Source organism: Astatotilapia calliptera, chromosome 3, assembly GCF_964374335.1.
Source record: "Astatotilapia calliptera chromosome 3, fAstCal68.1, whole genome shotgun sequence".
NCBI lineage: Eukaryota > Metazoa > Chordata > Actinopteri > Cichliformes > Cichlidae > Astatotilapia > Astatotilapia calliptera.
In genome coordinates, this window is record NC_137424.1 from 57,112,706 (window position 1) to 57,125,423 (window position 12,718).

Below are 12,718 nucleotides of genomic sequence, written 5' to 3' on the forward strand. Positions count from 1 at the left end.
GTTCATATAGTTCTTTCCTTCCATGAATCCAACATGTGAATGTTTGAATGATGGAATCAGTCACTCAGTGAATGTTTTCAGTCCACTGGGACCTTGTTTGGTCTCCATGTAGAAGAGCTGAGGTTCCTGTGATGATCCTGTTCTGGAAGCAGAATAAAGTCCAGCAGGTAACCAGACAGCAGCTCATCTTTGTGTCCTTCACACTCAAAGTTCATGTCAAGTGAAAGCAAAGCATCACTTCCTGTAATTATAACTGAATGCATGTCATAGTTGTGAGACTAGTTGTTGTTTGTTGCTACACTTAAATAGTCTAAAGTGTTTTTCTAACATTAAATCAGTGCTAAAGTGCATCACATGCTGTATTATACTGTAGTTTACTGATTCTTTGCATCAGCATTTTACTGCAATAACAATAAAACAAATCTAATCTAATCTGAACATCAGAAAAATTGCATGCACATTATACATGTTCAGTGTAATATAACGAACACCGTGCTGCTGTATTTATCAGTGACTTATCCTGACTCAGGTGATCAGGTGCAAGCACACTCTGGGTTTGTGGCATTTTTGTTTGTATTTGTAAGATTGTATATTTATTATGTATTTTTAAGAAATAAAAAATAAACAGTCATAAGAGAGACAACAGGCTCAGAGTCCTCTTGTCTCATTGGAGAGTTCTGTGATGTCACTTCCTCTCACTCTCCAGTTTAGGTAGCAGCTAACTGCTAACAAACCTACTGATTCAGTGCTTTGACAAATTTAGATTTCATCCACTTAAGTTGAGCAGAGAGGAGCTCACTGTGTGAAAAACAAACAGCATCGCTGCTCGGTGAATGAAACTCAGTGTGGAAAACAGTTTGCATTATCTGATCTTCCCACAGCAAAACGTCACTAATACCACAAAGATTATATTATGTTCAACACGCTCAGTCATTTGTATTTTTATCCTTAATGTTTGCCAGAAAGGAGGACAGCTCCAGTCATTTTCAGGATATATTTAGGTACAAGACGACCATTACAGCAGGAAGAATACAAACAATAAACAACATGAAACAACAATTTTCACAGTGGAAGAATCTTTTAAAAATACATCTCATGCTGTTTACAGTGTAAGCTTCAGTTTTCATGACCAACCAATGAAAAACAAACAAACAAAGAAAGAGAGCCTTGTACAAATTTAACAAAGGTTTTTATTAAAAGAGTTCAGGACATGGCACCTGTGAGCTGTACAGGTATTTCTCTTTTTCATTTTCCCTCACTTATGGGTACAAACATGGTATAAACACACTATTTCTTAAGGCCTGTGCTGTGCAATAATGGTTTCCTGCCACATAAAACAAAGTGTAGCATGGTGTGACATTGATAGAAATGCAGAATGACAAACTACAGCACAGGACATGCAGAGTGCAGCGATCAGCTCAGCACAAATTCTGTCTCATTTACTCAACCTGGCAGTCAGCTCAGGATGTGCTCTTCCTATGTGAAAAGGGCTTTAAGAATAAGTCTATGACATACATGATGTATACATATATAATCACTGAAACCAGCTAACTAATACACAAACAGAGCTTCTTTTATGCCTTATTTGTAGGTGATCAGCACAGACAGGGACCTTTCCCATGTTAGCTGAATGTGCTGATCACCACACTCACAGGTCTTTTTCTAGCTCCATATTTTCATTCTTGGACTTCACTGCAGGAGCTTGAGATGAGACTTTTTAACCCCACCTGCTTTTAACCCAGATTCTTCTGATTGGCTTTGCTTCAGAAAAAGGATTTCACAGCAGCTGGATGGACTTTTGTGCAGTCACAGCCGTGTGTTTGAGATGGCCAAGACTGAAAGTAGATTATGTTGATTATTATTATATGTTATAGGTGATACTGTGCTGCTGTTCTGTGTCCACATTTCTGTATAGGCAGATGTAACCCAGTGTTAAAAATGGGATTAAAAGTATAAATATTCATACTCTCACAATGGGAATAAATATTGATAAAAACAAAGTTAAAATATAATAAATACTGATAAAAAGCATGTAAACATAAGTTAATTAATATGTACATATGTATATGTAATATATAAATGGTGTGGGGGCAGGACTTAGTCTTTTAGAGTGTGTTTGTCAAATCCACTGAGCAACCAATCATTGGCCGGTCTGACCCTCCCCCAGTCTGCGCGCTGCTCAGACACCTGTGCGCCTTCATGTGCCAGTGAGATACGCCAGAGACACAGACAGTGAAAGATCAGTTTACCCGTGCAGCGAAGAAGCTAGCTGGATAGTTAAAGTCCTTTTTTCGGCGAGAATAATAAGAGTGATACTGTATTCCAGAGGCCGTGAGCCAACGTGAGCACTGTGAAGCCCCGTGTAGCATTTGTTGCTTCACATGGTCAGGTTTTTTCCTTTGCTTATTTGGATTGGATTGGTTTTGAGGACCTGAGAAGAATCGAGGATCCCTTTTCCAGTACTGGATGGCGAGCCCAGCCCAAAGAGCCGGATGAACTGGTAGATTGTAACCCGACTGGTTACAAACACACTGAGTGACTATTGAACATTGAAAGACTGAAATTGACTTTAAAAAAGACACAAAAGACAATATATCCTTGAGTCGACCATTTGTGGGGTTTATTTTATTTTGTTTTCAAGAAGCGCGCTCTACTTTTGTTAAATGTGCACAACTTGCTAAACTTTAATAATTGCTAATAAATGCGATTGTGTTTTCTACACCTACTGTGTACAAGTACTCTGTTGTCATACACCCTTGGCTCCTACGAATCTAGAACCTGTCTGATCTGGTCCATATTTCCCTTCTGTCCTCGTACTGTGGTTAAAGGTAACTATACTGCCGCACTACATGCAAAGAAGGCAAGAAGTAGCACTGACAGGTCTTACATGCCCATTACTAGTATTGCACCACCACTAGTGGTAATTCAGGTGATAATTCATAGATTCATTACATAAGTCATCTTTTCAGGATTAATAAATGTGAAAATATATGTGTTTACATAAAGTAATTTTAAGTCACCTCTCATTTTAAGTATGCAAATGCAATAGTAGCATGAAACCCTGTGTGAGAGGGGAGGAGCATGGACAGAGAGGTTATGAGTCTCACGGTTTTCTGACCGTGTGCACAGGTAGTTCTGGATGACTGCTATTTTCTGGAACTTTCATGCTTATTTAAGAAGGAGTTCATTGTTACATCTTCAGTTTGTAATAAATAAACAGTCTTCAAATCATAATGCAACTGGAAGCATTTCTTTTGGAAACCAGGAACACGCGTCAGCCATAGACTCCCCTTTTTGAACTTGGTTTATTGGAAATTACCCCACATTACTGTTGTTCAGTCTCACTGTACAAACACAGCAGCTTCATACTTTGCAGCCAGTAACAGACGAACACTCAGTTATTTTATTTATACAGCTGCTGCCTTTGAATCCACAAAGAAAACAGATTCAAATAAAATAGAAACAAACACACTATAACATAAACACACTGATAGAGTAAAATATTATAAACACTCAAATACTTACTCCTAATGTCTCCTCGTTTCAAATGGAAGCTTTCTCTTTGCTTCAAAGACTTGATTTATCGTTGTTGTGCATGATGACTCGCTCTTCTTACTGACTGAAACAAACTCTCTGCTTTAAGGTTCACATGTTCCTGTCAGTGATCAGGTGATCAGACAAATTCCAACATCCCTGTTTGATTTTCACTTCTCCTTCAAGTTACATCTGGATCAACTCAGACTAATAAAGTGTTTGTGGATCCAGAAACTGTTTAAAGAGCAGAATTGATCTTTAACTGTAAACTTAAAATCCTCAGAAATGAAACTTGAGGTGAAACTGTTTTATTTTCATCTTCATTAATCACACTCAGTGAGAACAGGAACATCATCTGGTGTCCTGATTGTTGAACTTGATCAGAGATGTTAAAGCAAACAGGTGTGAATCACGTGTCAGGATGTCTGCAGTCTGAATCACTGTCAGTTATCTCTCACATTTCCTCGCTTTTAAATCCAGAGCTTTTCAGGGCCCCCCCTTTATGGAGGTTTTTACCCTAAACCTACCAACAGTTTAGGGTAAAAACCGTGGAGATTGTTTTTTCCTACTAATTGGGAGTCGCAAGTTTTTGATTATTTTTTGTTTTATGTTTAGTAATATTGTTTTTGTTTTTTGTTTTTTCAAATCTGAGGGGATGGTTACTGCACATTGTACAAGTCATGAGTGGTGTAGGTAAAATAAACATTATCTCAATCAATATCAACGGTCTGGGGAATCCGGTTAAAAGGAGTAGGTTGTTATCTAAATTGAAACGACACAAGGCGCAGATTATATTCATTCAAGAAACTCGTATGTCAAAAGAAGAACATGAAAAATTTAAAAAGTTTGGCTATATAAATTCCTTTTACAGCTCATGTAAGAATAGCAGACGAAGAGGAGTTATAACTTTAATTTCTAATACGGTAAATTGTGAAATGTTAGAGGAAGTCTGTGACAAGGATGGTAGATATGTTGCTGTTAAAGGGAAGATTAATAATAATGTGGTATCTCTGATAAATGTGTCAGATCACAACGCCATACACTTGACTATTCACTTATATAACCAGAATAAGAAATCATTGTGGAAATTAAATACTGGTATTCTTAACAATGAATCTGTGGTACAAGAGATTAAAAAAAGAATTACAAGTCTGTATTGCTGACAACAAGGATGAACAGATGGATCCAACAATAATTTGGGATACTGTTAAATCAGTAATCCGAGGGTATCTGATATCAAGGACTACCCATATCAAAAAAATGAAAAAGCTCACACAATTCAAATTAGAACAACAATTAAGGGATTTAGAAAAAAAACAGCACACAGATTTGAGTGCCGACTTGGCTGAAAGCATTAAAGATGTAAGAAAACAACTAAGCGATCTGTCTATGGAGGAAATAGAAAAGAAACTGAGATTCACAAAACAAACATTGTATGAGTCTGGTTCCAAAGCAACCAAAGTACTGGCTAAACGGTTAAAATCAATACAAATAAGTAATGCAGTTAATAAGATTAGAGATCCAAACACCAAGGAACTATTATATGAACCAATACAGATAAAAAATGCCTTTCAAAAATATTATAAAACATTGTATAATCAACCCGACCAGAAAAACAGATAAGAAATTGAAGAGTACTTGGATCAGTTAGACCTTCCTTCTATTGAGACAACTTAAAATGAATTTTTAACTAAACCAATCACTAAGGAAGAACTGGATAAGGCAATAAGGAGATTGAAATCTAATAAAAGTCCAGGGAGTGATGGGTATCCCAATGAGTGGTATAAGACTTTTAAAGAGGTTTTGGCTCCTATTTTGATAGATTCTTTTAACTGGACATTAAAACACGCTAAAACTCCACCCTCTTGGAAAGAGGCGATTATATCAGTCTTACCAAAAGAAGGTAAAAACAAGGAAAACTGTGACTCTTATCGCCCAATCTCTATCTTAAATGTGGATTATAAATTATTTACATCCATAATCACAAGACGCTTAGAGCTGTTTCTCCCAGATCTGGTGGATGAAGACCAGACAGGGTTCATTAAGGGGCGACAGACACAAGATAATATACGACGCACATTGCATATAATTAATGAAGTTAATAAAGAGAAAATCCCAACAGCCTTAGTGAGCTTAGATGCTGAAAAGGCCTTTGATAGAGTCTCTTGGATATTTCTTTTTGCTGTTTTGAAGAGAATGGGCTTTAACAGTATCTTCATCGAGTGTATACAATCCTTGTACCACAGGCCATTGGCTAGAGTTAAAATAAATGGAGACCTGAGAGACAGTTTTGAGCTCTTCAGAGGAACCAGGCAGGGTTGCTGCCTGAGTCCAGCCCTTTTTGCTCTGTATATCGAGCCTTTGGCTCAGTATATACAGCAAAGTGTAGACTTAAAAGGGGTTTCCAAACTGAACAACGAATAGGTCTCTTTGCAGATGATATAATTATATACCTACAGGATCCTGACACGACCTTTCCTCGGTTGATTAAAGCATTAAAATATTTTGGCAAAAATTCAGGATATAAACTATCGTAAAGACTCAAGTACTCTCTCTGAATTATTTCCCCAAAGAATCAATTCAAAACGAATATAAACTAAAATGGGACTCAAATAAGATCAAATATTTAGGTGTCTATCTAACTAGCGAAATAAGTACACTATACGAGGCAAATTATGTAAAGATTAGTAATACAATCCAAAAAGATTTGATTAAATGGGCTCCGCTTGTCATGGATCTTAGCTCAAGAATAGAGGTAATAAAAATGAATGTGCTTCCCCGACTACTGTATCTATTCACTTCATTGCCAGTCCATATACCAGATGCACAATTTGGTAGATGGGATAAATTAGTTAGTAGATTTATTTGGAAAGGGACAAAGCCAAGAATAAGATTTAAAATACTCCAATTAAGAAAAGAAAAAGGAGGACTTGCCCTCCCGAATTTCAAGGAATATTTCTATGCAGCCCAGCTGAGATATGTTGTTTACTGGTGTTCACCGGATTACACCTCAAAATGGAAGCATATGGAGATAAATTATTGCTTATCATATCATCCACAAGCAAGATTGGGAGAAGAAACTATCCAGTCTACGAACACAAATCTCATTACTGAATTCACTATTAAACTCTGGTGGATTATAGTGAAGAAATATAGAATTATAGAAGACTGTAAATTGCTGATTTGGCCTGAATATTCTCGAAAATTCCAAAGTGGACAATGGGATAGTACATTTTTAAGATGGGTCAATAAAGGAATTACAGCAATGTGTACAATAATAGACGGGACAACATTCAAATCCTTCGAGAATCTACAGAGACAATTTGGACTGGATAAATCAGATTTATTTAGGTATTTTCAATTAAGACGTTTTTACAATACAGTAATTTCTCCAATTAGGAAGAAGTTCTTGAGAGAAGGAAGCCATATATTAGAAATAATAACAGGTGCATATAAAAATCCTCCATCAAGAATTTTATCGAAATTATATAATGGCCTGCAAAATTTGAATAGGAATGAAACATTATATATCAAACAAAAGTGGGAATCTGAATTACATCTTGAGTTGTCAGAGGATGACTGGCGATCCGTATGTCTCACACAGCATAATTCCACCAGCTCTAGACGATGGAGAGAATATGGCTGGAAAAATGAGAGGGTTAGGGGTACTGAGAGGACAGACGCATGCTCCACTTGACTGTCGCGTCTCTCACCCTCTCTGTTTTTCACACAATGATATTATCCTATATCCTCGCATGTGATTGGCCACAATATGGAGAGATTGGAGCATAGCTGAGCCACTGTGTGAGAGCTGAGCAGTGAAAGGAAACTAAGTGAGGAGCTGGCTCTCGCTCAGTGGGAGTCGACTCTTCTGATTCACTACAAAGCTCTCTCTAAGCACGGCTCTTAGAGCTGATGCTTTTGCAGATGACACATTATCGAACGTTATGTTGTGTGTCATGGATACTGTTGACTCCAAATCTCCCGACCACTATGTCGAGCTGAGACAGCGAGACTGAGACAGCGAGACCAAGACCACGTAAAAGTGGTCTCGAGACCAAGACCGGTCTAAAGATATCCAGCTCTCGTAAATATATGTATTTCATAAGGTGTTTTATAAAGTTGAGTATGTTTTTAGTTAAAATTAAAGTTAAAGAGCAACATTAAGCTCATCAGTCCTCACCTGACAAGAAGCAGAAGAAGAGAAAATAGAGGATTTTCATTCTGACTTTAATCCTGATGCAGAAAAGTTAAACTTCAGTTGTCGGACCATGACACACTGATAGATCCAACCACTGCAGAGTCTCATAAAACTTCTGAAGATGGCAAACTCAACATGAACAATTTATAAAAGACTCCACAAAGCTGGGTGGGACAGGCCTTGAGGACACGGCACTCATCTGGTCTGGTCCAGCAGACGTGCTTGACTGGAGTCTTCTCCTTTGTCTTTGAATCTGGTCACGAGTGGAAGTGAATGATGGAGGAGAGGCGGCAATGGTGCAATGTGGAGAGGGAGGGAGAGAGAGTGGCATGGTTGTGGATTGCAGGCTGGCTACAGGTAAGTCAGCAGGGGGCTGAGCATTCACTGCAGTGTTGAATCTGTTGAAAACACATTCAAGTATCTGGCTCTGTCCTCACTGCCTCCAGCTCCTCTGTTGTTGGATGGCTTGAATCCAGTGGTTGTCTTCATGCCACAACTGTCTCATGCTGATCTTGGCCTTCAGTAACACCTGAACCGTTGTAGCCTCCTCTCTATCGCCCACTCTGAACGCCCTCTTCTTGTTATTGAGGAGAGCTTTGATGTCCTTAGTCACCCACGGCTTGTTATTTGGGTAACAAATAATGTCCGTGCTGGGACAATGGAGCTGGTGCAGAAGGTTATGTAGTGAGTGACACACTCAGTAAGCCCACTGGTGTCCTCACCGTGAGGCTCACAGAGTGTCTCCCAGTCTGTCACCTCAAAACAACCCTGTAGTCCCACTAAAGCCTCCTCCGACCACCTACTACTATACTTCTAGTGGTCACAGCTTCCCTCTTCACAATAGGCACATAGCAGGGGGTGAAACAGGGGTTTATATAAAAGCTAAAATACTAAAGCTACACCCTCTAATATAAAGCTGCTGCTGAGCAAACATGGCTTATACTCCTACTCTTTCTGTTAACTAGACATAAAAACACTTGAGGTCACCCTCTGATGTATTTACCACCCCGTCGTAGATCAATCACAGTATCCTGAACTCTCATTGGTAGACGCTTGAATTGTTGTCGTGAAGTTCAGCCTGGATATCTTAAAAAGAAGGAAACTGAACTTCTTTTCAGGCACTTAGACTAACATGACCTGGACCCTTTTAGCACCCTCTGTAGTTGAACTGTGGAAGTGAAACAGAGCCACAGCCTGCACACACACAGTTTAAATAACTGTAGATTACAATATGATGAGAAATGAGGGCTGAAATGTGAGGAGGTTTCAGACGGTGCAGACTTATGGATGTATCATAGATTTGTATTAAATGTGGTTTATGAAAAGTTCATTACTGCTTTGTAGATTTGCCCTCATTAACATACTGTCTGACCTGCTGACTTACACAGGTCAGCTTCACTGTTTGATTCTGATAGCTGAGCTGACACAGGCTCTGTGATCTGCTGTAGTTTGTTAGAAATACTTTGACTCACAGAAAAAGCTGCTCAGCTCTTGTTCTGGACACATTTGGGAGAGAACCTGCCTCTGTGTGTAACAGCGCCCCCTGCTGCTCTTGATGATAAATGTGCAGATGCTGATTCTTGCTGTGACTGTTGATCCAACTGGAAGTTCTGTGGTTACAGGTCCAGCTTCCTCCTGTGAAACCTGTACTAGTGAGCTGCTGTTACAGACCACCAAGTTCTAATATCCAGTATCTCCAGGTCACAAAGCTGCAGTCAGTCACTGGAGACCTTAATATTGACGGGTTCTCACATACCAGTATTTAGCCACGTCCCTGCTCAAGATGATTTTGTGTGATCAACTCGACCGTAATAACAGAAAAATACTTTTAAAGAAGGATCAGAGTTTCTTTTTATTCCTGTCAAACATTTATCACATTTTTGTGGAGATGAATGTGTTTGAAAAACCTTTAATTTGTTTACTGCCTCATATACCAACTACTACACCTGCTGGACCCTCTCACCTCTGATGGTGTTTGAGGGAGAGAAACAACTGAAATGAACATAAACTTAAATGCAACATAAGCATCATGTCAGTGGCTGCCTTATCTGTATGTTTAGGATCATTATCCTCCTGCATTGACTGAAACTGAAGGACTGTTTGTTAACTTCAGTGAGAACTCTGACATTTCTAAACTGCAGTTTATTTATATAGAAGAAAGTGTTAACAAGCTTAAAAGTTGATGTGAGCAGTAAATAAAAAGGGTTAAACACACAGTATCGCTCTCAAACTGCTCCTCTTCCTGGAGTGAAGCACAGCCTGATAACCTCCCTCTTCTTCCTGCTCTTAAACACAGCACCTCCTCTCTGTCCACGTGTTTCCTCGTTCCCTCCCCTTCAGATCTGCACTTTGAAGATGGGTGTAACCAACATGTGGTGACGTGTAAGAGCTGACAGGCTCCATTCACTGCAGAAACATGTTGTTGAGATCAGAGCTCAGACTAGTTTCAGTTATAAGGAAGAGAAACTCACACAGTCACTGACACTGAGAGGAGAAATGGCGCAGAAAGGAGTTCAGCTGGACCGAGAAACCTTCTCTTGTTCCATCTGTTTGGATCTACTGAAGGATCCGGTGACTACAACCTGTGGACACAGCTACTGCAGGAACTGTATTAAAAGTTTCTGGGATGAAGAGGACAGGAAGGGAATCCACAGCTGCCCTCAGTGCAGGAAGACTTTCATACCGAGGCCTGTCCTGGAGAAAAACACCATGTTAGCAGCTTTAGTGGAGCAGCTGAAGAAGACTGGACTCCAAGCTGCTCCAGCTGATCACTGCTATGCTGGACCTGAAGATGTGGCCTGTGATGTCTGCACTGGGAGGAAGCTGAAAGCCATCAAGTCCTGTTTAGTCTGTCTGGCCTCTTACTGTGAGAAACACCTCCAACCTCACTATGAATCTCAAACTTTTAAAAAGCATACGCTGGTTAAAACTTCTGTGAAGCTCCAGGAGAACATCTGCTCCCGTCATGATGAGGTGATGAAGATTTTCTGTCGTACTGATCAGCAGAGTATCTGTTATCTCTGCACAATGGATGAACATAAAGGCCATGAAACAGTCCCAGCTGCAGCAGAAAGGACTGAGAAGCAGAAGGAGCTCGAGGTGAGACGACTAAACATCCAGCAGAGAATCCAGGAGCGAGAGAAAGATGTGAAGCTGCTTCAACAGGAGGTGGAGGCCATCAATGGCTCTGCTGATAAAGCAGTGGAGGACAGTGAGAAGATGTTCACTGAGCTGATCCGTCTCCTCCAGAAAAGAAGCTCTGATGTGAAGCAGCAGGTCAGATCCCAGCAGGAAACTGAAGTGAGTCGAGTCAAAGAGCTTCAGGAGAAGCTGGAGCAGGAGATCGCTGAGCTGAAGAGGAAAGACGGCGAGCTGGAGCAGCTCTCACACACAGAGGATCACAACCAGTTTCTACACAACTACCCCTCACTGTCAGCACTCAGTGAGTCTACACACTCATCCAGCATCAATATTCGTCCTCTGAGCTACTTTGAGGATGTGACAGCAGCTGTGTCAGAGACCAGAGATAGACTACAGGACATTCTGAGAGAGGAATGGACAAACATCTCACTGACAGCCACTGAAGAGGATGTTTTACTGTCACCAGCAGAGCCAAAGACCAGAGCTGGATTCTTAAAATATTCACATGAAATCACACTGGATCCAAACACAGCAAACACATATCTACTGTTATCCAAGGGGAACAGAAAAGCAACATTTATGAAACAACAACAGTCTTATTCTGATCATCCAGACAGATTCACTGTATGGTATCAGGTCCTGAGTAGAGAGAGTCTGACTGGACGTTGTTACTGGGAGGTGGAGTGGAGAGGTGTAGGAGTTCGTGTAGCAGTCGCATACAAGAATATCAGCAGAGCAGGGTGGGACTATGAACGTTTATTTGGATTCAATAACAAATCTTGGGCATTAGATTGTTACACAGACAGTTATACATTTCTGCACAACAATGTCCAAACTGTCCTCTCAGGTCCTCGGTCCTCCAGAGTAGGAGTGTACCTGGATCACAGAGCAGGTATTCTGTCTTTCTACAGCGTCTCTGAAACCATGACTCTCCTCCACAGAGTCCAGACCACATTCACTCAGCCGCTCTATGCTGGACTTTGTCTTTGGAAAAATGGAGCCACTGCAGAGTTGATTAAAGTCAAATAGAGAAGACAGGTTCATGTTGATCCCTGACCATTATATGTACTTGTGTAGTTTCTAAATGAGGCTTTACATTTTAGAAGCTGAGAAGTTCAGTGGTCCATTGATGTGTGAAAATAATATTGCACTGATTCAAACTGTACTTACATTTATATACCTTACATCAATATAAATCTGAATGTGTTCTCATGGCTGATAATCATGTGAGTTTAAATGATACTACTCTTCATATTCAGCATGTTTGAAATCTGTCATCAGTCTGGTTAGTGCTTTTATTCTGTAGTTGCTGTAGTGGGTTGTCAAATGCAACAATATATTGGAGCTGCAGTGATTCATCAGTTAGTCAATGATTAGAGAATTGATTGTTTTATCATTATTTTAGTCACATTTAAAGCTGGTTCCAGTTTCTGAAATGTGAAGATTGTTGATTTTCTTGATCATATGTGACTGTAAACTTAATGTCTTTGAGGTTTGAACTTTTAAAATGTAACAAAAATTAAATAGTTAATGTTTGACATTTAATATTATATTTCATATGAAAGTTTGATCACACTCGATCATTTATACATTTAAATACAGACACTAAATGATACAGGCCTGTATGTTGTGGAGGATAAACATGTGTCTTTGCCCTGAGCTGTGTCTGGCAGGCAGAGCATCTCCACAAATCTGAAGCTTCTGATTTGGAGAAAATGATCTGAGGGAGACACCTGGAATCTCAGCCTGGACACAAAGGGAATAAAATCAGCAGAGTTATAAACAAGTGGTGATGTTGAATGATTGGCAAATAAACATCAGTTTTAATAATGGACAAAACTG

At 39.7% G+C, this 12,718-nt stretch overlaps 2 protein-coding genes across 1 annotated transcript; one reads left to right on the forward strand and one right to left on the reverse strand.

Annotated features, from left to right (window-relative positions):
• LOC113017517 (polymeric immunoglobulin receptor-like) overlaps positions 1–12,718 on the reverse strand; it is a 199,039-nt gene that overhangs the window by 161,673 nt on the left and 24,648 nt on the right.
• On the forward strand, positions 9,791–12,715 carry LOC113019503 (tripartite motif-containing protein 16-like). Its single transcript, XM_080298571.1, has one exon. It carries the CDS (start codon positions 10,232–10,234, stop codon positions 11,903–11,905), a length of 1,674 nt encoding a protein of 557 aa, XP_080154697.1. The 5' UTR covers positions 9,791–10,231; the 3' UTR covers positions 11,906–12,715.